General features: G+C 37.9%; 2 protein-coding genes across 2 annotated transcripts in view; one reads left to right on the forward strand and one right to left on the reverse strand.

Annotated features, from left to right (window-relative positions):
• The window catches only part of SRPK1 (SRSF protein kinase 1), an 81,989-nt gene that overhangs the window by 50,368 nt on the left and 7,111 nt on the right, over positions 1-24,510 (reverse strand).
• Positions 20,751-24,510, forward strand: part of MAPK14 (mitogen-activated protein kinase 14) — a 174,119-nt gene continuing 170,359 nt past the window's right edge. Inside the window, exon 1 of the mRNA XM_049715993.1 lies at positions 20,751-20,825. Coding sequence (XP_049571950.1) covers positions 20,766-20,825 — 60 coding nt within the window. The 5' untranslated portion in view covers positions 20,751-20,765. The remainder of the gene's footprint in view (positions 20,826-24,510) is intronic.

Here is a 24,510-nt window from a genome sequence, read left to right on the forward strand (position 1 = left end):
TCACTGATGAACACAGATGCAAAAATCCTCAACAAAACATTAGCAAACCAAATTCAATAATACAGTAAAAGGATCATAAACCATGATCAAGTGAGATTTACTCCAAGGGTGCAAGAATGGTTCAACAGCTGCAAATCAGTCAATGTGATACACCACATTAACAAAATGAAGGATAGAAATCGTATGATCTCAATAGATGCAGAAAAAGCATTTGACAAAACTCAGCATCCATTTATGATTAAAAACTCTCAACAAAGTGGATACAAAGGAAATATATCTCAACATCATTAAGGCCATCTATGACAAGCCCACAATGACCATCATACTCAGGGGCAAAAAACTAAAAGCTTTTCCTCTAAGATCAGGAACAAGACAAAGATGCCCGCTCTCACCATTTGTACTTAACATAGTACTGAAGTCCTAGTCATCACAATTAGGCAAGAAAAATAAATAAAAGGCATCCAAATTGGAAAGGAAGAAGTAGAACTTTTACTATTTGCAGATGACATGACATTCTATATAGAAAAGCCTAAAAACGCCATCAAAAAACTGTTTGGGCTAATAAATCTAGTAAAGTTGTAGGATACAAAATCAATACACAAAAATCTGTTGGATATATATAGGGTATATATATACCCTAATAATGAACTATCAGAGAAATTAAGAAAACTATACTATTTATTCATCAAAAAGAGTAAAATACCTAGGAATAAACTTAACCAAGGAGGTGAAAGACCTGTATAGTGAAAGCTACAAAACAGTAATGAAAGAAATTGAAGAACACACCAATAAATGGATATTCCATGTTCACAGATTAGAAGACTCAATATTGTTAACATGTACATATTATCCAAAGCAAGCTACAGATTCAATGTAACCCCTATCAAATTCCAACAGCATTTTTCTAAAAATAGAATACTCCTAAAATTTGTATGAAACCATAGAAAACCCTGAAGAGCCAGAGCTATCCTGAGAAAGAAGAACAAAGCTGGAGGCATCATGCTTCATGATTTCAAACTACATTACAAAGCTACAGTAACCAAAACAGTATGGTACTGGCATAAAAAGACACATAACACAATGGAACAGAAGAGAGAGCCCTTATATAAACCCACACAAATATGGTCAATTAATTTAAGACAGGAAATATGCCAGGATATACAATGGGGAAAAGACAGTCTCTTCAATAAATGGTGCTAGGAAAACTGTAGAGCCACATGCAAAAAAATGAAACTGAACCCCACCTTACACCATACACAGAAATAAACTCAAAATGGATTAAAGACTTGAACGTAAGACGTGAAACCATAAAATTCCTAAAAGAAAACATGGACAGTAAGCTCCTTGACATAGATCTTGGCAGTGATTTTTTGAATCTGACATCAAAAGCAAAGGCAGCAAAAGTAAACAAGTGGGATTACATCAAATTTAAATGCTTCTGGACTTCCCTGGTGGCACAGTGGATAAGACCGCGCACTCCCAATGCAGGGAGCCCAGGTTCAATCCCTGGTCAGGGAACTAGATCCCACATGCATGCCACAATTAAGAGTTTGCATACCACAACTAAGAAGCCCTCGTGTCGCGACTAAGGAGCCCTGGAGCCATGACTAAGGAGCCTGCCTGCTGCAACTAAGGAGCCCATGTGCCACAACTAAGGAGCTGGCGAGCCGCAACTAAGGAGCCAGTGAGCCACAACGGAGGAGCCTGCTTGCCGCAACTAAGAGCCGGAGCAACCAAATAAATATTTTAAAAAAAACACTGTTTAAAAATAAAATGCTTCTGCACAACAAAGGAAACCATCAAAAAAATGATAAGGCTACCTATGGAATGCGAAAAAATATTTACAAACCAAAGATCTGATAAGGTGTTACACAGGGACTTCCCTGGTGGTGCAGTGGTTAGGAATCTGCCTGCCAATACAGGGGACATGGGTTCAATCCCTGGTCCAGGAAGATCCTACATGCCACGGAGCAACTAAGCCCATGAGCCACAACTACTGAGCCCACAGGCCGCAACTAGTGAAGCCCATGCTCCACAACAAAAGAAGCCCGCACACTGCAACGAAGAGTGACCCTGCTCGCTGCAACTAGAGAAGGCCTGCGTGCATCAACGAAGACCCAACGCAGCCAAAAATAAATTAATTAATTAAAAAATATATATAATGAACTCATACAACTCAATGGCAAAAAACCAAGCAATCCAATTAAAAAATGGGCAGGGCTTCCCTGGTGGCGCAGTGGTTGGGAGTCCGCCTGCCGATGCGGGGGACACGGGTTCGTGCCCCGGTCCAGGAGGATCCCGCGTGCCGCGGAGCAGCTGTGCCCGTGGGCCATGGCCGCTGAGCCTGCGTGTCCGGAGCCTGTTGCTCCGCGACGGGAGAGGCCACAGCAGTGAGAGGCCCGCGTACTGCAAAAACAAAAACAAAACAACAACAAAAAAATGGGCAGAAGACATAAATAGATTTTTTTTTTTAAAGAAGACATACAGATGGCCAACAGGTACATGAGAAAATGCTCCACATCACTAATCATCGGGGAAATGCAAATCAAAACCACAATGAGATATCACCTCACTAATCATCAGGGAAATGCAAATCAAAACCACAATGAGATGTCACCTCACATCTGTTAGGATGGGTTATTACAAAAAAGACAACAGATTGTTGACAAGGTTGTAGAGAGAAGAGAACCCTGTGCATTACTGGTGAGAATGTATTGGTGCAGCCACTACTGAATACAGTATGAAGGTTCCTCAAAAAATTAAAAAGAGAACTACCATATGACACAGCAATTCCACTTTTGGGTATTTATCTGAAGAAAACAAAAACACTAAGTTGAAAAAATATACAGATCCCCATGTTCACTGCATTATTTACAATAGCTAAGACATGGAAACAACCTAAGTTTCCATGGATGGATGAATGGATAAAGAAACTGTGGTATACACACACAATGGAATATTATTCAGCCATAAGAAAAAACAAAATCTTCTCACGGACAGACCTCACGGGTATTACGTTAAGTGAAATAAGTCAAAGAAAGACAAATACTGTAAGATCTCTCTTACATGTGGACACTTAAAAAAAGAAAAAAAAAAGGAAAAAACCCCAAAAATAAAAACGAAACAGAACAACTCACAGATACTGGTGGTTGCCAGATGTGGGTGGTGGAGGGTGGGAGAAATGGGTGAAGGGGGTATAAATTTTAAAAGCGTAAAAAAAAAAGCTTAACATGGAACAAGCTCAACAAAATCCTTTTGAATCTGAAAAAATATCTGAATTATCTGCATAAAATCATAAAAGTAATAACCTATACATGTATGATTACTTGCAGCATAGAAATCTGTAGATTCTCTCACTTTTAACAATGTTGAGACTCATGCCCTTTAAATTGGGCAAACAGAATCAGAGAGGTAGAAAACTTTCCAAAGGTCATAGAGCTAAAGAATGGTAGACTTCGCACTCTAAATCCAATAATCTCCTTCAATCTTAGAAACTTCTTTTCAGAAGTAAATTTGCAAATTCGGTCTTAATCAGCAAACTACAGAATGGCACAGAATGATTCATGCTCTACAACCACCCATTTTAGGAAGGATCAGCTCTTTTTAAAAAGCAACATGCTTTTTAATTATCTACACAGCTCATTGAGCAGTTAGGGGAGTGACACTAATAGAGACAAGCCTAACAATAAGCTGAATTTGATAAAAATTCTTTTAGATAATCTTGCAGAAGTTTGGGGATCTGGGAAATACCAACTATAATCTGCTGATCAAGTTCCTATTTTAGTTTTAAAGTCTACGTATTTTGTGTGAAATATGCATGTGCTTTATGCAATGAATGGAGTCCTAAAAATTGTGTGAAATAAGTTTATAAAATGAATTATTACATGCATACATTGAGGATGCTTATTTCTTCATAGAATCAGTGAATCTTAGAACTAGCAAAGTCCTGAACTCTAAACAGAGCCCTATTTTACAGATGAATACTCAAACCCAGAAGTTAGGGAACTGTACCAGGTATAGGTAGTGACGGACTAGAACCTAAGTGTGTTGCATTCCAGCCAAATGCTTTTTTCATTGTGCTACCAAGAAAACAAATAAATACTTATGGTGAAAAAACAAAACATAAAATAATTATTGTTACAGAGAAGAATGTAAGGTAATCACCCTAAGATGGTAAAGACAGAATTTAGGGGCAGAGGTGGGAAGGATAGGAGAGGTGTAGATCCACCAAAATTCCATTTTACAAAGTGGGAAATTAAAGTCTGCCTAAAGGGATATGGGGATATATGTATACACATAGCTGATTCACTTTGTTGTGCAGCAGAAAGTAACACAACATGGTAAAGCAATTATACTCTAATAAAGATATTAAATTTAAAAAAAAATAAAGTTTGCCTAGAGTGGATGAAACCAAAAATAAAGGTTGAGGCACATTAAAGTTATGAAGTAATCAAAAGTGGATCTAGGCAGACAGTAACAAGTGAGGATGTGGAGAAATTGGAACCCTCATGTATTGCTGGTGGAAATGCAAAATGGTACAACTACTTTGGAAAACCGTTGTCAGTTCTTCAAAATTTTAAACATCAGAATTACTATATGGGGACTTCCCTGGTGGTCCAGTGGTTAAGACTCCATGCTCCCAATGCCAAGGGGCATGGGTTCAATCCCTGGTTGGGGAACTGAGATCCCACATGCCATGACCAAAAAAAAAAACAAAAATTACTATATGGCCCAGCAATTCTACTTCTAGGTATATTTCCAAGAGAAATGAAAACATGTGCCCACACAAGAAACTGCACATAGATGTTCACAACAGCATTATTCATAATAGCCAAAGTGAAAACAACCCAAATATCCATCAACTAATGAATGGCATCCAAGTGGTGTACTTGCCCCAAAACGCGTCATCTCTAATTCAGCCTCTAGGTCATGGTACTCTATGGAAAGAACTGTCAATGCTATGGAAGAGAACCCCAATAAAGAAAACATTATGAAAGTCTGGAAGGATTAGACAACTGAAGATACCATCACTGTTATTTAAAAAGCCGTGAAAGAAATCAAGCCTGAAACAATAAATTCCTGCTGGAGAAAACTGTGTCAAGGTGTTGTGCCTGACTTCACAGGATTTATGAAAGAGCCAATCAAGGAAATCGTGAAAGAGATTGTGGACATGACAGAAAAGGGGGGGGGGTTAAAGTGTTTCAAGATATGGATCTTGGAGAAATTCAAGAACTAAGAGACACAACAGAGGAATTAACAAAAGAAGATTTGATGGAGATGAGTGCTTCCAAATCAGTGACAGGTAAGGAAGAAGACATAGAAGAAGCAGTGTCAGAAAACAAACTGACATTATACAGTTTGGAAGAAGGATTCTGATTATTCAAGACTGCTTTTGGCTTCTTTTATGACATGGACCCTTCTATGTATCACTGAAACTGAAACTAAAGCAAATGGTGGAAAGAGGATTGGTACAATATAGAAACACATTTAGAGAAATGAAAAAGCAAAAAATTTCAGACAGAAATTTCCATGTACTTCCATAAAGCTACACCAAGTGTGCATACCTCTCCTGCCTCCTCTTGCCACATCCTCCACCTCTGCCACCTCTGCGAAAACAAGACCAACCCCTCCTCCTCCTCCTCACCCTACTCAACATGAAGACAAAGATGAAGATCTTTATAATCCACTTCCGCTTAGTAAATAATCACCACACAGTACAGTTAACAAACTTATCTGTTGTGTATGTGTATGTCTTTGTGAAAATCTAATAATTGTAGAGCAAGAACTGTATGAAATGTTTTTTGCGTCATCATCATCGCCTAAGAATGCATCGTGTAGAACACTGTGTGCAAGACTCGTATTGAAGTGGCTAGCCTATCCTTACATAGGCATAAGAATTACATTACTGTATTCAGTATGTCCCCACCTCTTAATTGGAGAAACTGCATATCAGCCTATCATTACAAGTAAATGTTTTTTTAAAAAAGTAATAATGTTTCCAATACTGCGTTATGAATATCACTATAATATGTAATACTATATGCCATTAAAATTTTACAACAATTCATTCACTAACATATAGGCCAGGCTACCGGAAAGCAACTGTATCAATCCACTAGGAAAAACAACTGTATCAATCCACTAGGATACCATAAAGCAATCATATTGCTGTTTTACTGTCAATGCATGAATCACTGTACCTGTAAATAAACATGAATTTTATTTTCACATTATTTTTTCATTTTGATATCTAGTGTTAGTGATATGTGTAACATCTACAGTGTTTTATACTATGTAAGACAATACTGATGTAGGTATGACAATTTATCTTATGAATAGGTGATGTAAATTTACAGTATCGATAAATATAATACAGTACTATAAATGTATTTTCTCTTCCTTATGATTTTCTTAGTATCATTTTCTCTCTCAGTAACATTTTTCGTTTCTCTTTGCTTATTTTATTGTAAGAACACATCAGGTAACAAATATAACATACAAAATACGCGTTAATCGACTGTTTATGTTATCAATAAGGCTTCCAATCAACAGCAGGCTATTAGTAGAAAAGTTTTGGGAGAGTCAAAGGTTACATGCATCTTATACACTAACAATGAAAAATCCGAAAAATAAATTAAGGAAACACTCCCATTTACCACTGCAACAAAAAGAATAAAATACCCAGGCATAAACCTACCTAAGGAGCAAAAGACCTGTACACAGAAAACTATAAGACACTGATGGAAGAAATCAAAGATTATACAAACAGATGGAGAGATACCATGTTCCTGGATTGGAAGAATCAACATTGTGAAAATGACTCTACTACCCAAAGCAATCTACAGATTCAGTGCAATCCCTATCAAATTAACAATGGCATTTTTCACAGAACTAGAACAAGAAATTTTACAATTTGTATGGAAACACAAAAGACCCCGAATAGCCAAAGCAATCTTGAGAAAGAAAAACAGAGCTGGAGGAATCAGGCCCCCTGATCAGGATATACTACAAAGCTACAGCAAAGGAAACCATAAACAAGACGAAAAGACAACCCTCAGAATGGGAGAAAATATATGCAAACGAAGCAACTGACAAAGGATTAATCTCCAAAATATACAAGCATCTCAATATCAAAAAAATAAACACCCAACCCAAAAATGGGCAGAAGACCTAAACAGACATTTCTCCAAAGAAAACATACGGACTGCCAACACACACATGAAAAGATGCTCAACATCACTAATCATTAGAGAAATGCAAATCAAAATCACAATGAGGTATCAGCTCACACGGGTCATAATGGCCATCATCAAAAAATCTAGAAACAGTAAATGCTGAAGAGGGTGTGGAGAAAAGGGAACCCTCTTGCACTGTTGGTGGGAATGTAAATTGATACAGCCACTATGGAGAACAGTATGGAGGTTCCTTAAAAAACTACAAATAGAACTACCATATGACCCAGCAATCCCACTACTGGGCATATACCCTGAGAAAACCATAATTCAAAAAGGTACATGTGGGCTTCCCTGGTGGCGCAGTGGTTGAGAGTCCGCCTGCCGATGCAGGGGACACGGGTTCGTGCCCCGGTCCGGGAAGACCCCACATGCCGCAGAGCGGCTGGGCCGGTGGGCCATGGCTGCGGAGACTGCGCATCCGGAGCCTGTGCTCCGCAACAGGAGAGGCCACAACGGTGAGAGGCCCGCGTACCAAAAAAAAAAAAAAAAAAAAACCAGATACATGTACCACAATGTTCACTGCAGCACAATTTACAATAGCCAGGACATGGAAGCAACCTAAATGTCCATCAACAGATGAATGGATAAAGAAGATGTGGCACATATATACAATGGAATATTACTCAACCATAAAAAGGAAAGAAATTGGGTCATTTGTAGACACGTGGATGAACCTAGAGACTATCATATGGAGTGCAGTAAGTCCGAAAGAGAAAAACAAATATTGTATATTAATGCATACATGTGGAATCTAGAAAAACGGTACAGATGAACTGGTTTGCAAGGTGGAAATAGAGACACAGATTTAGAGAACAAACATATGGGCACCAAGGGGGGAAAGTGGGTGGAGGTTGGTGGTGGTAGGATGAACTGGGAGATTGGGATTGACATATATACACTAATATGTATAAAATAGATAACTAATAAGAACGTGCTGTATAATAAAATAAAATAAGATAAAGAGTCTTAAAAAAATAAAAAATAAAAATATTTATCACTAAGGATCATTGTAAAAGTGAGTCAACTTTTAGGTACAGTTTTAGAGGTAGTGTTGCTTCATCTTAAATTACAAAAGAAAATAAACTAAAATTCAGAATGAAAAAAGAAGAAAGAAAGTAAAAAACCGGTACTGATGAACCTAGTGGCAGGGCAGGAATAAAGATGCAGACGTAGTAGAGAACTTGAGGACTTGAGGACACAGCAGGGGAAAGGGAAGCTGGGACGAAGTGAGAGAGTAGCACTGACATATACACTACCAAATGTAAAATGGATGGCTAGTGGGAAGCTGCTGCACAGCACAGGGAGATCAACTCGATGCTTTGTGACAACCTAGAGAGGTGGGATAGGGAGGGTGGGAGGGAGGAGATATGCAGATATATGTATACATATAGCTGATTCACTTTGTTATACAAGAGAAACTAACACAACATTGTAAAGCAATTATACTCCAATAAAGATGTGAAAAAAAAGTTACATGCAAATTTTCAACTGGTGGGGAGATAGGTGCCCCTAACCCCCACAGTGTTCAAGGGTCAACTGTACTTAGAAAGCACACAATGCCTGTTAGCCAATCTGTGGTTTCAAGGGAGTGTGGATGGGGTTGAAGACTTTAAAAAATCTTATATAATTCTCTGTATTTTATGGGGAAAAAAACAAAACAGTACTCCCCTCTTGCCTCAGAACTAAATGTGAGTATTTTCACACCCCTAGTGTAGGCAAAGATTTCCTAAAACACAAAAAAAACACACTGATAGAAGAAAAAAAAATTGGATAAACTGGACTTTGTCTAAATCAAAAACCTCTGTAATACAATACAAATCTAAGTACAGTACAAATAAATACTAAACAAAATGAGAAACCTCTGTAAATACAATACAAACTGATAAAGGACTTGTTTCCATAATATAAAAAAAACTTTTACAACACAATAACAAGACAAACAACTCAATAAAATATGCGCAAGAAATTTGATAACTTCAGTGAAGACAACATACAAATAACTGCGTTTTGTAGCCAGACTTATCAAGAAAAAAAGAGGGTCAAATCAGAAATGAAAAAGAGGGTCAAATCAGAAATGAAAAAGGAGGAGTTACAACCAACACCACAGAAATACAAAGAATCATAAGAGATTACTGCAAACAACTACATGCCAATAAAATGGACAACCTAGCAGAAATGGACAAGCTCCTAGAAATGTACAATCTTCCAAGGCTGAGTCAGGAAGAAATAGAAAATATAAATAGACCAATCACCGGTAATGAAACCAAATCAGTAATAATAAATAAATTAAAAAAGACCTCCCAACAAACAAAAGTCCAGGACCAGATGGCTTCACGGGTGAATTCTACCGAACATTTACAGAAGGGCTAATACTTATCCTTCTCAAACCATTCCAAAAAACTACAGAGGAAGGAATGCTTCTGAACTCATTCTAGGAGGCCAGCATCAAGCTGATACCAGAACAAGAAGATATCACAAAAAAAGTAAATTACAGGCCAATCTCACTGATGAACATACGTGGAAAAATTCTCAATAAAATATTAGCAAACTGAATTCAACGATACATTGAAAGGATCATACACCATGATCAAGTGGGATTTATCCCATGGATGCAAGAATAGTTCAATATCCACAAGTCAGTCAATGATATACCACGTTAACAAGCTGAAGAATAAAAATCTTATGATCACAACAGATGCAGACAAAGCTTTTAACAAAATTCAACATCCATTTATGATAAAAATTCTCCACAAAGTGGTTACAGAGGGAGCATACCTCAACATAATAAAGGCCATATATAAGCCCACCAATAATGTCATACTCAACTGTGAAAAGCTGAAAGCATTTCCTCTAAGATCAGGAACAAGACAAGGATGCCCACTCTCACCATTTTTATTCAACACAGTATTTGAAGTCCTAGCTACAGCAATCAGACATTACTTTAAAAATAAGAGGAGTCCAAATTGGAAAGGAAGAATTAAACTGTTTTTGTCTGCAAATAACATGATACTATACATAGAAAATCCTAAAGACAACACCAAAAAAACTACTTGGAGCTCATCAATGAACTCAGTAAAGTTTCAGGATACAATTAATATACAAAAACCTGTTGCATTTCTATACACTAATAACAAACTATCAGAAAGAGAAATTTTAGAGGGAGGGAGACGCAAGAGGGAAGAGATATGGGAACATATGTATATGTATAATTGATTCACTTTGTTATAAAGCAGAAACTAACACACACCATTGTAAAGCAATTATACCCCAATAAAGATGTTAAAAAATAAAAAAAATAAAAAAAAAGAAAGAGAAATTTAAAAACAATTCAATTTACCATCGCATCTAAAAGAATAAAATACCTAGGAATAAATCTAACTCAGGAAGAAGAACTATACTCAGAAAACTGTAATACACTGATGAAAGAAACTGAAGACAACACAGATGGAAAGATACACTGTGTTTATGGATTCAAATAATTAATATTGTTAAAATGACCATACTACTCAAGTCAATCTACAGATTCAATGCAATTCCTATTAAAAGACCAATGGCATTTTTCACAGAATTAGCAATTCTAAAATTTGTATGGAAACACAAAAGATCCTGAATAACCAAAACAATCTTGAGGAAGAATAACAGAGCTGGAGGTATCACGCTCCCTGATTTTAAACTATACTACAAAGCTACAGTAATCAAAACAGTATGGTAACAGACACAGATAAATGGAACAGAACTGCGGGCCCAGAAATAAACCCATGCACTTACATTAACCTATGACAAAGGAGGCAAGAATACACAATGGGGAAAAAGACAGCCTCTTCAATAAGTGGTGCTGAAAAAACTGGACAGCTACATGTAAAAAGAATTAAATTAGAACATTTTCTCACACCATATTTAAAAAAACCCTCAAAATGGATTACACTTCTCTGGAAATTTTTTGGGTTATTCTTATGTTTGTATTTTCCATAAAGTTTGGAACTGGTGTCACAGAATGCTGTTACAGGAATAGGAAATTTATATTAATTTAGGAAGAACTAATTATTATTTAAATCTGAGTCTTCCAAACCAATATATCTCTTCATGTATTCAGTATTTTAGATTACTTAATAACCACACATGGAAATATGGAGCTTCAAATACAACATTAATTATCATTGCTCCAGTAGCCTACTCAGCGTAAGGCAATGTCAAAGAACGGGCCCAAAAATAATTATCACAGATTTGTCACCTAAGTTTTCCACCAGAAATAAAGAACTGTGATATCACAGAAACCTACCATGCTAACATATTTTCTGACACAAAATTTTTAAGAACTTAAAGTCACACCCAAATCTTGGTTTCTAAATACCAATCCTTACTAAAAGGAACCAGGGCTCCTCAGAGAAATGATTGATTTCAGGGTTGGGGCAGGAAAAGTACAAGATGAACATGGAATATCTTGGGCCAGAGAATAGAGAAATGCTCAAAGAATAAAGGAGACATGTCAAAGAACAAGAAGCCAGCTTGAAGGGGCTCCCAATGGCCAAATATGAAAGAATTTGAGCATCATAATAATGAGTGTAATGGATTAAAACTCACTGAATAAAAGAATACTCCATAAATTCATGCTAATGTTGATGACTATGATGATAAATAAATGAATGGGGAAAAGGGAAAGTTTTCTACTAACAGAATGCTGACCAATAACTATAGAAGGAAATAGTAGAATTAGATAATTACCATTTTGTAACCATCACATTAATAACTGATTTAGGTGAGAATCAACAGTGAATGCTAAAACAGTGAGATTTTGATGAGGAAAGTTATTTACATAGGTCAAAGTATCTTCCCACAAATAACTTATGAATTGCAAAGGGGAAAATCGTAATTTTATGGCAGAGAAACTTGGAAGTCACTACCTTATCTCATCAGTCAAAGGTAACATCACCAGTACTGGCAAGGATATCATGTGTCTCCTGATGTGATACACCAAGAAAGATACATTTCACTTAGGTAGTGCCAGCATGCATAAGCTGAATCACAAGGAAACATAAAAACGCAAACTGAGAGACATTCTAGAAAATAAATGGCCTATATTCTTTAAAAATATCAATGTCAGGAAACACAAAGGCAGGCAAAGAACTGTTCTAGATTTAGGAGACACAAAAACTAAATGCAATGCATGATCATGGGTTAGATACTAGACCAGAAAAAAACCTTTTTTCTATAAAGGACATTGGGACAACTGACAAAAGTTGAATAAGATCTACATTAAATACTGTATTAACATTTTATTTCCTATTTTGATAATTATATTGTGATTATGTAAGCGAATGTCCTTGTTCTAAGGGAATATGTCAAGTATTTAGGGATAAAAGGGCACAATATATGCAACTTACTCTCACAGTTCATATATGAAGGTTTTTTTTTTTCAGACATCCACACTTTGCACTGATATGATTAAGCTAGCAACACAAACTTCTGTAGAGCCTGCGTATTTTCTGGAAGGCTTACCCACATTTATGATAAACAGCCACTAGATGAACAGCCACTATGATAAACAGCCACTAGATGGCACTAGATCACTAGATGTGATCTCCTAACCCCAGCAGCCTAGGATTCTGCAGGGAGCATTTCAGACTCAATTATACTTAAAAAAACAAAAACAGAAAACAACTGGTGACCTTTAATAAAGCCCTATTATATAATAACATATTATTATGTATTAGGCAACCACTACACTCAAAATAGATGTTATCACAATGGCCTATACAGGGCTTACATGATCTTTTCATTGCTCGCCCTTGCCCCCCCAACCCATCTCTCTGACCTTATCTCTTTAGGTCCATGTTAAAGTGTTGCCTTTTCAGAAAACTTCCTTGACCCGCCTGTATAGAACAGCAGTTAGAGGCATGCCCTCCCCTGCCCTCTGACCTTGCTTCATTTTTCTTCAGCACTTGCCATTTCTTCCTACTCACACTCCCAGAACGTAAGTTTCATGAAAACAGACTTTATTTTGCTAACTGCCTGTAAAACAGAAATACCCAGAAAAGGTATATGTATCAGACAAGTATCTTCTTTTTATTTTTAGCTGTTACTCATCATTCTTCAGTTGAAGACCATTACATTCCACCCCACCTCCAACCAATCCCCTAATGGAACAAGACTGTGAAGAATATGAAATGTCAAGTGTTGAAGTGTATTATGTAGAAGGAAATCATCAAGAAATTTAAGCAGAAGTAGTGCTTTAGAAAAATTCTTCTGACAAGAAGGTGGTAAAAATGTAGGAGGACTGGAAAGCAAAGATGCAGGAGACATAGCCACGGTCTTTGGTGTCAGGAGTTAGGTTTGATCCTGGTTCCATAGTCTACCAGAGCGCCATGACTTTGGATGAACTGCCAATTCAAGAAGCTCTCTGTGCTTCAGTTGCCCAGTATGTAAAACGAGGGCAGAAAAACATCTACCTCGTGGGGAACACAGAGGTTATGTTTATTCTATATCAGTACCTGATACATAAATTTTAGCATTGCATGTAGGAAATAACGGAAAAGAAACAAGCAAACATCTATTTACTTATTTAACTTATTTTTACCGAGTGCCTATAGGTATGTCAGATACCTTTCCAGGCACTGGAAATGCAGCTGTGAGGGGGAAAAAAAAAAAAAAAAGAGTCCCTGGTCTTCATCATACTAGCACAAGGTGACAAAAAAATAGCCCTAATTTATCTGAATCTATCCGGGTTTTGAGTTTCTGCTGGTGAATAGCTAAAGTTGGGACAGCAAGTCCCATCAAAGTCCTCTCTCAACGTCTCTCAAGGAGACAGATGTTCTATAATGTCAGGCTATGAGAGGGGCTATAAAGAAAAATTTAAAAAGGTAAGGGGACAGAGTATGCTGACATTTTAAATAGGGTTGTGACGTTTTAGTAAAGAGGTAAGAAATGCTAGAGTTTTATCTGGAACGATTCAAAAATAAAACTGAGGGGCTTCCCTGGTGGCGCAGTGGTTGAGAATCTGCCTGCCAATGTAGGGGACACAGGTTCGAGCCCTGGTCTGGGAAGATTCCACGTGCCACGGAGCAACTGGGTTCGTGAGCCACAACTACTGAGCCTGCGCATCTGGAGCCTGTGCCCCACAGCAAGAGAGGCTGCGACAGTAAGAGGTCCGCGCACCACGATGAAGAGTGGCCCCTGCTTGCTGCAACTAGAGAAAGCCCTCACACAGTAACGAAGACCAAACACAGCCAAATAAATAAATAAATAAAATAAAACTGAAACTCAGGAGGAATAACTGATTTGAAGATGATGTGTTTGGGTCTTAGAAATGATTTGGCTTCAAAAGACAAACTAAAAGCTGACTGGAGGAACTTTCCTAATGGTCCAGTGGCTAAGACTCTGCACTCCCAATGCAGGGGGCCTGGGTTCCATCCCTGGTCAGGCAACTAGATCCCGCATGCCACAACTAAGAGTTCACATGCCTCAACTGAAGATCCCACACACTGCAACAAAGATCCCGTGTGCTGCGACTAAGGCCCGGCACAGCCAAATAAATAAATAAGTTAACAACAAAAAAAAAGCTGACTGGAAAAAGCACCTTAGAAACTCTAGTTTACTTACATGTAAATTTCAGTCTTCTATTTCTTCCTGCCTTGGGGAATGAATAATTGTAGGATCTCCTAATGCAGAGAACTATCTTCTACGGACTGTGTTATGGGTTCAACTGTGTCCCCCCAAAAAGACACATTGGAGTCCTAACTTCCAGTTTCTCAGAATGTGACTATTTGGAGATAGGATCTTCATAGAAGTGATCAAGGTAAAATGAGGTCTAGGATGAGTCCTGATCCAATATGACTAGTGTCCTTATAAAAAGAGGAAATTTGGACACAGACTAAAACACATAGAGGGAAGATGATGCACAGATACAAGGAGAAGATGGCCATCTTCAACCCTGCTGACAACTTCATTTCAGACTTCTATGCTCCAGAAGTGTGAGACAATAAATTTCTGTTGTCTAAGCCACCCAGATTGTGGTACTTTGTTCAGTAACCAGAGCAAACTAATAGAGACTAGAAGAAAATCATATTTGTGTACTTATCTCCCTTAAGAAATCCCCTTGAGGAGAAGGCTTAACTCTGTTTATTTTTTTAATTAATTAATTTATTTATTTTTGGCTGCATTGGGTCTTCGTTGCTGCACACGGGTTTTCTCTAGTTGCGCAAACGGAGGCTACTCTTCGTTGCGCTGTGCGGGTTTCTCATTGCAGTGGCATCTCTTGTTGCGGAGCACAGGCTCCAGGCACGCGGGCTTCAGTAGTTGTGGCGCACAGGTTCAGTAGTTGTGGCTCTCAGGCTCTAGAGTGCAAGCTCAGTAGTTGTGATGCACGGGCTTAGTTGCTCTGCAGCATGTGGGACCTTCCTGGACCAGGGATCGAACCTGTGTCCCCTGCACTGGCAGGCAAATTCTTAATGACTGCACCACCAGGGAAGTCCCCTTCACTCTAAGTCATTTTTGTATTCCTTCTGGAGTACCTAACCTGATGCAAAAATTTAATTAGATACTATTTTAAGTTGCAGGACCTACACACAGTGGAGCTCAATAAATGCTAAATTTCTCCCACAACCTTTTCCATATATATCTTTCCTGACAGATAATTTCTTTCTTTTGCAAACTGACAAACTGAATTTAATTTCTGAGGCATACTCAAGTAGCAATCTCAACTCAGTAATCCTAGGAGCTAGGGTTTGGCAGCATTGAAACAAAAATTTGAGTGCTTAAATTTATCAGATGATATATACACATAATTAAATATAAACTATCCCTGATCTTTAGGGACTCTAACCCAAACTAGACCTGATACATATGTATAGGAAATACCAACAGGTGAGTTAAAACCATTAGTTCAACACATCAATAGTAATAAGAAGTGTTACATAAAAGTCAAGGGTAAACCCATTTTAGCTAAGGAAGGAAGCATGAGCATGGGAGTAGTCACCAAAGCACTATACTCCTAGCTGAGTACTGAGCTAGGCATGCACGTACAATTTCAGCATCAGAATCTCGCCATCTGCAGATAAGGCAACTCAGACTCAAGGAAGTCAAATGATATTGTCCAAGTTCATCCAACAACCATGTTGGAGGCAAGCTGGAACCTGGGACTGTGTGATTCAAGAAAACAAGCTCTTTTTTAATAAACAGTATTTGAGCATATACCTATTCTATCCTTCCACCTACAACATGAGCTAAGTTAGCTAATTTATCTCATTATATTCTATTTTTTTTTAATTTATTTTATTTATTTATTTTTGGCTGCATTGGGTCTTCATTCTGTGCACGGACTTTCTCTAGTTATGGCGAGCGGGGACTCTTCTTCGTTGCGGTGCGCAGGCTTCTCATTGCAGTGGCTTCTCTTGTTGCGGAGCATGGGCTCTAGGCACACGGGCTTCAGTAGTTGTAGCACATGGGCTCAGTGGTTGTGGCTCGCAGGCTTCTAGAGCACAGGCTCAGTAGTTGTGGTGTATGGGCTTAGTTGCTCTGCAGCATGGGGGATCTTCCCAGACCAGGGATCGAACCCGTGTCCCCGGCACTGGCAGGCGGATACTTAACCACTGTGCCACCTGGGAAGCCCTCTCCTTATATTCCTAATACTAGCAAGAAATATGCAACATACAATTCCTGCAAAATCTATTCTCAAAGGCATAGGTAGTCATAGGAGTATCAAGGGAGCTTGCCACCAAGCTCACGTATAGACAGAACCTGACATCTGTGGTCAAACTGCTTGGCTTAAAGGACATTCAAGGTCCTTCACAGGCTGAAGGGCAGCACCACAATCAAGAACAAAGTGAATGAGAAGATACAGTTGCCCATAAATTACCTTTATATTAATTACAACATAAGGCCACCTTAGTATTTCAGGAAACAAAAGTTCACAAAGACCACCCCCAAAAGAATGGGTAGCATTGTTTAAAATGCCTAATCACTCAGAACAAAGAAGTTAGAATTTGAGTAAATTAAATAATATATAAAGGTCATCAACATGACTCATGGTACCAACACCAAACTTCAGGCCGTTGATGACAACTCTTATACTGGTGACAATTCTTATATAGTGGCTAAAATATATATCAAATGTTCTCAAACTTTTTGATAAGCAATCTTTAAATACCTATTATGCAAAGCATGTAAGCCACCAAGGAATTTATTACTCAATAGCAATGAATTATACCTGGCCTTAACCTTCATCTATATAACCAAAGGCTTCATCATGGTACAAATGAATATGATTTTTATTTATCTAGCTCCTGCCAACTAACTTTTGTGTCCAGTGCTACTATACTTCTCTGAAAATGAACAAAGTATAGTTAACTTATTTTGTGGTTTCTGACAACTTTCTGAAAGCATTCCTTGTTAAAGTAGTTGAAAAACTAGATACTCTGGTCTTCACAGCTAATCGCATGGATCTTTTTGAAATTCCCAAAGTTAATCTTCCAGGAAGAGGTACACAGAACCACAGATCTCTTCCACAACTGTGTTTACTATAACTTTAAGGGGAAGGGCTAGAGATAGTATTAGACCTAATAATTAGGCCAATTAGTAACTAACTCTCACCCTGAAGATTCTACAGCAGAGATTACAAACTGTAGGCTGTAAAATCCTGCCCCTAAACTTCTGTTTATAATGGTTAAAAAAAAAAAAAATCAAAATAGTTGTTGAGAAGCACATAAAAACCAAGATTTCCAGGGTCTCTCAAAAAATCGAAAGATCTGGTAACACAACTCATCTTCTCACAGGACAGATGAGAAAGCCCACTCCATACATTCTAATAACCACCATTCCCTTTTGGCTTACTGATAGCATGCTTCAGAAGCCATATACTAAAAATAAATCAACACAATCACAAATTACTATATTTTCAATATTCATTTTAAACTAAGAACACAGATGACCCAAATTCTTCAAGATTTAAAAAAGCCAAAGATGTAAAATGAAAGCAAAAGTTAAACAAATGAATCTGTGTACCAGGTGGTAACATAATCACACAGCAAGGAACTAGCTCACATAACTTTAAAATTCAGTAATTTGACTCTACATCCCTATTGAAATACTATGCCCTAAGAAGAACAATAAGAAGAAATCATTAGCTTTCTTCAGTAATCATACTATTGGTTGTAGTGTTGACATTGTCATTCTCAGACTATTCTGTATTTATACTGTGGGAAAAGAAAATGAATAATCATGTTGGTGCTGTTAAGAACTGGGGTTTTCAACGTGGGAGAAAGGAGATAGAGATGTAAAATCAAAGAAGATAAGGAAAGTCCCTGGGTCATTTAATTTGATTTTTAAGTATAACTTGAACTCATGATTTTTTTTTTTTTTTTTAAAGAGAAAAAACAGGGCTTCCCTGGTGGCGCAGTGGTTGAGAATACGCCTGCCGATGCAGGGGACACAGGTTCGTGCCTGGGTCTGGGAGGATCCCGCGTGCCGCGGAGCAGCTGGGCCTGTGAGCCATGGCCGCTGAGCCTGCGTGTCCGGAGCCTGTGCTCCGCAGCGGGAGAGGCCACAGTGGTGAGAGGCCCGCGTACCGCAAAAAAAAAAAAAAAAGAGAAAAAACACAACTTCAACTTATTTCCTAATTAACCACAAAAAAGGCCTAGAAACAATGACTAACTCAGTAGAAATAAGCACCTTAAGTGCCCAGATTGTGATCTCCAAATGTCATTTCCCACTAAAAGGCTTCTTAGAGAAAGGTCTATTTCTTTGACTGGGGCAGAAAATGTACAAGTCTGGACAAACTGTCACACCAGATAGCAAAAAGCTATCAAAGATGTCTCAGGCTGAGACAAATGACTCAAGGGTAGGACAATCAATAAAAATAACAACTATACATGCTACAAAATGCATGAGCATTAAAAACATGTTAAGTAAAAGAAGCCAGTCATAACAGATCACGTATTGTACGATTCCATTTATATGAAATATCCAGCCTAAGCAAATCCATAGAGACAGAAAGTAGATTGGTGGTTGCCTATGGTTGGAGGTCAGGTAGCATGGGGGGTAACGAGGACTGACTGCAAACGGGTACAGCGTTTCTTGCTGAGGTGATGGATATATTTCAAACCTACTAGATCATGGTGAAGGTTGCATGACTCTGTGAACATACTGAAAATCACTCAATTATACACTTTAAACAGGTGAGTTTTATGGTATATAAACTATACCTCCATAAAGCTGTACAAAACAAAAACAAAACTACAATGGACTGAACCACAAATATGTTTAAATCTGTGTGTTCATAATCAAATAAATCTTATTGGTCATTTTGGAGGATGCTAGGAACCCAGCTCATTATTTTTAAAACTGGAAAGTATAAAGTATTTATCCAGTCTGTCATACACATGAACTCTCTCCCTAGATAAGCAAACAGAAGAGATAAAGTTTCTGTTTACACAAGTATTACAATTAATAAATTAAAGAATAATAGAATACTATCATTTTGCAACCCCAAATCAAATCAGGGATCTAGGCAATAATCAAAGGCCACTAACATCACAAATAAAGAGTCAACCAAACAGTAGGTGCCATTTGATAGAAGTATACAACACCACCAATGAAGCTGTCTAGCAAAAAATCTGCAGGGACTTCCCCGGTGGCACAGTTGTTAAGAATCCGCCTGCCAATGCAGGGGACATGGGTTTGATCCCTGGTCTGGGAAGATGCCATATGCCACAGAGCAACTAAGCCCATGCGCCACAACTTCTGAGCCTGAGCTCTACAGCCCGTGAGTCACAGCTACTGAGTCCACGTGCCACAACTACTGAAGCCCGTTCTCCACAGCAAGAGAAGCCGCCGCAATGAGAAGTCTGCGCACCGCAAGGAAGATTAGCCCCCCTTCGCCGCAACGACAGAAAGCCCCCACGCAGCAATGAAGACCCAACGCAGCCAAAAAGAAATAAATTAATTTTAAAAAGTTTGCAAAGAAAGAAGAAACAAAAACTATGCAGAACCTATAGATAAAAAGACTAGAGAGACTTTTAAAACAATGGCAAAGTTGGATATTTGATATCAACTTGTGTTAAAAAATTTTAGGTGTCATAATAGTACTGTAGTTATGTTTTTAAAAATTAAGAGTCCCTATCTTACAAAATGATAATGTCTAGGGTTTGCTTTAAAATAAGATGGAGGGGAGTAGGAGAAGATGTTATCAATAGATGAAACAACATCAGCCATAGCTGATAACTGTTGGAAGTTAAGGTGGATATATGCAAGTTTATTTTGCCATTTTCTCTCATTTCATACATATTTGAAAATTTCCACAACAAAGCTTTTAAAAAGACAATCACAGGCTTCCCTGGTGGCGCAGTGGTTGAGAGTCCGCCTGCTGATGCAGGGGACACGGGTTCGTGCCCCGGTCCGGGAAGATCCCACATGCCGCGGAGCAGCTGGGCCTGTGAGCCATGGCCACTAAGCCTGCACGTCCGGAGCCTGTGCTCCGCAACGGGAGAGGCCACAACAGTGAGAGGTCCCCGTACCGCAAAAAAAAAAAAAAAGACAATCATGCTGTCAATTCTGCACAACCTTGGAATTACTGCATTTCACAAACTCAAACATGAAAATGTCTCCCACCATTTTACATCTCTGAATGGTGAATTCAGAGATGGTGAATTAAAAAACCAACAGCATCTTAAATTCGATGAAAAAACTGTAAGATTACAAATATATTTAGATATCTATTTCTCTTTAACTAAATTATTACTTGCATTGCACCTGGAAAGGAAGACTTAAAAAAAAAAAAACTCCTAGCTTTCTGAATTTTCTTATTTGCTTGGGATTAATTCAGTTACAGTGAGAGAACCATTAAAATGCTTCAGCCAATATAAAAATGAACTTAGTCCCCAAACCAGCATTAGTGGTAGACAGGACCTGGGGAACACTAGGCAAAAGTCTATCTAAGGTGGGTAAAAAACAAAAAAGCTTGCTGCAGTTATCCTACCAGATCTAAAAACTTGAGTAAAAATAGATTTTAGTTGACCAGCCTGTCTTTTCATTTTTAAGGAAAAAAACCTTTTTTTAATACAGCAGGTTCTTACTAGTTATCCATTTTATACATATTAGTGTCTATATGTCAATCCCAATCTCCCAATTCGTCACACTCCCACTCCCACCCCCACCCCCTGCTGCTTTCCCCCCATGGTGTCCATACTTTGTTCTCTGCATCTGTGTCTCAATTTCTGCCCTGCAAACCAGTTCATCTGTACCATTTTTCTACGTTCCACATATATACGTTAACATATGATATTTCTTTTTCTCTTTCTGACTTACTTCACTCTGTATGACAGTCTCTAGGTTCATCCACGTCTCTATACATGACCCAATTTCATTCCTTTTTATGGCTAATATTCCATTGTATATATGTACCACATCTTCTTTATCCATTCCTCTGTCAATGGGCATAGAGGTTGCTTTCATGACCTGCCTACTGTAATGACCTGCCTATTAGCTGCAATGAATATTGGGGTGCATGTGCCTTTCTGAATTATGGTTTTCTCTGGGTATATGCCCAGTAGTGGGACTGCTGGGTCATATGGTAATTCTATTTTTAGTTTTTTAAGGAACCTCCATACTGTTCTCCATAGTAACTGTATCAATTTACATTTCTACCAACACTGCAAGAGGGTTCCCTTTTCTCCACACCCTCTCCTGCATCTGTTGTTTGTAGATTTTTTGATGATGCCCATTCTAACTGCTTTGAGGTGATACCTCACTGTAGTTTTGATTTGTATTCCTCTAATAATTAGTGATGTTGAGCAGCTTTTCATGTGCTTCTTGGCCATCTGTATGTCTCCTTTGGAGAAATGTCTATTTAGGTCTTCTGCCCATTTTTGGATTGGGTTGTTTGTTTTTTTAATATTGAGCTGCATGAGCTGTTTATATATTTTGGAGATTAATACTTTGTCCGTTGATTTGTTTGCAAATATTTTCGCCCATTCTGAGGGTTGTCTTTTCGTCGTTTGTAGTTTCCTTTGCTTTACAAAAGCTTTTAAGTTTCATTAGATCCCATTTGTTTATTTTTGTTTTTATTTTCATTACTCTAGGAGGTGGATCAAAAAAGATCTTGCTGTGATTTATGTCAGAGAGTGTTCTTCCTATGTTTTCCTCTAAGAGTTTTGTAGTGTCCAGCCTTACATTTAGGTCTCTAATCCATTTTCAGTTTATTTTTGTGTATGGTGTTAGGGAGTGTTCTAATTTCATTCTTTTACATGTAGCTGTCCAGTTTTTCCAGCACCACTTATTGAAGACACTGTCTTTTCTCCATTGTATATGTTTGCCTCCTTTGTCATAGATTAGTTGACCATAGGTGCGTCAGTTTATATCTGGGCTTTCTATGTTGTTCCATTGATCTATATTTCTGTTTTTGTGCCAGTACCATATTGTCTTGGTTACTGTAGCTCTGTAGTATAGTCTGAAGTCAGGGAGTCTGATTCATCCAGCTCCGTTTTTTTCCCTCAAGATTGCTTTTGCTATTCGGGGTCTTTTGTGTCTCCATACGAATTTTAAGATTTTTTGTTCTAGTTCCATAAAAAATGCCATTGGTAATTTGATAGGGATTGCATTGAATCTATAGATTGCTTTGGGTAGTAGAGTCATTTTCACAATATTGATTCTTCCAATCCAAGAACATGGTATATCTCTCCATCTGTTGGCATCATCCTTAATTTCTTTCATCAGTGTCTTATAGTTTTCTGCGTACAGGTCTTTTGTCTCCCTAGGTAGGTTTATTCCTAGGCATTTTATTCTTTTTGTTGCAATGGTAAATGGGAGAGTTTCCTTAATTTCTCTTTCAGATTTTTCATCATTAGTGTACAGGAATGCAAGAGACTTCTGTGCATTAATTTTGTATCCTGCAACTTTACCAAATTCATTGATTAGCTCTAGTAGTTTTCTGGTGGCATCTTTAGGATTCTCTATGTATAGTATCATGTCATCTTCCAACAGTGACAGTTTTATCTTCTCTTTTCCGATTTGGATTCCCTTTATTTCTTTTTCTTCTCTGATTGCCGTGACTAGGACTTCCAAAACTATGTTGAATAGTAGTGGCAAGAGTGGACATCCTTGTCTTGTTCCTGATCTTAGAGGAAATGCTCTCAGTTTTTCACCATTGAGAATGATGTTTGCTGTGGTTTTGTCATATATGGCCTTTATTATCTTGAGGTAGATTCCCTCTATGCCCACTTTCTGGAGAGTTTTTATCATAAATGGGTGTTGAATTTTGTCAAAAGCTTTTTCTGCATCTATTGAGATGATCATATGGGTTTTCTTCAATTTGTTAATATGATGTACCACACTGATTGATTTGCGTATATTGAAGAATCCTTGCATCCCCGGGATAAATCCCATTTGATCATGGTGTATGATCCTTTTAACGTGTTGTTGGATTCTGTTTGCTAGTATTTTGTTGAGGATTTTTGCATCTATATTGGTCTGTAATTTTCTTTTTTTGTTGTATCTTTGTCTGGTTTTGGTATCAGGGCCTCATAGAATGAGTTTGGTAGGGTTCTTTCCTCTGCAATTTTTTGGAAGAGTTTGAGAAGGATGGGTGTTAGCTCTTCCCTATATGTTTGATAGAATTCACCTGTGAAGCCATCTGGTCCTGGACTTTTGTTTGCTGGAAGATTTTTAATCACAGTTTCAATTTCGTTACTTGTGATTGGTCTGTTTATATCTTCTATTTCTTCCTGGTTCAGTCTTGGAAGATTTTACCTTTCTGAGAATTTATCCATTTCTTCCATGTTGTCCATTTTATTGGCACAGAGTTGCTTCTAGTAGTCTCTCAGGATGCTTTGTATTTCTGCAGTGTATGTTGTAACTTCTCCTTTTTCATTTCTAATTTTATTGATTTGAGCCCTCTCCCTCTTTTTTCTTGATGAGTCTGGCTAATGGTTTATCAATTTTGTTTATCTTCTCAAAGAACCAGCTTTTAGTTTTATAGATCTTTGCTACTGTTTTCTTTGTTTCTACTCTGATCTTTATGATTTCTTTCCTTCTGCTAACTTTGGCTTTTGTTTTTTCTTCTTTCCCTAGTTCCTTTAGGTGTAAGGTTACATTCTTTGAGATTTTTCTTGTTTCTTGACGTAGGCTTGTATTACTATAAACTTCCCTCTTAGAACTGCTTTTGCTGCATCCCATAGGTTTTGGATCGTTGTGTTTTCATTGTCATTTGTCTCTAGGTATTTTCTGATTTCCTCTTTGATTTCTTCACAGTGATCTCTTAGTTATTTAGTAACATATTGTTTAGCCTCCA

Source organism: Orcinus orca, chromosome 10, assembly GCF_937001465.1.
Source record: "Orcinus orca chromosome 10, mOrcOrc1.1, whole genome shotgun sequence".
Lineage (NCBI taxonomy): Eukaryota > Metazoa > Chordata > Mammalia > Artiodactyla > Delphinidae > Orcinus > Orcinus orca.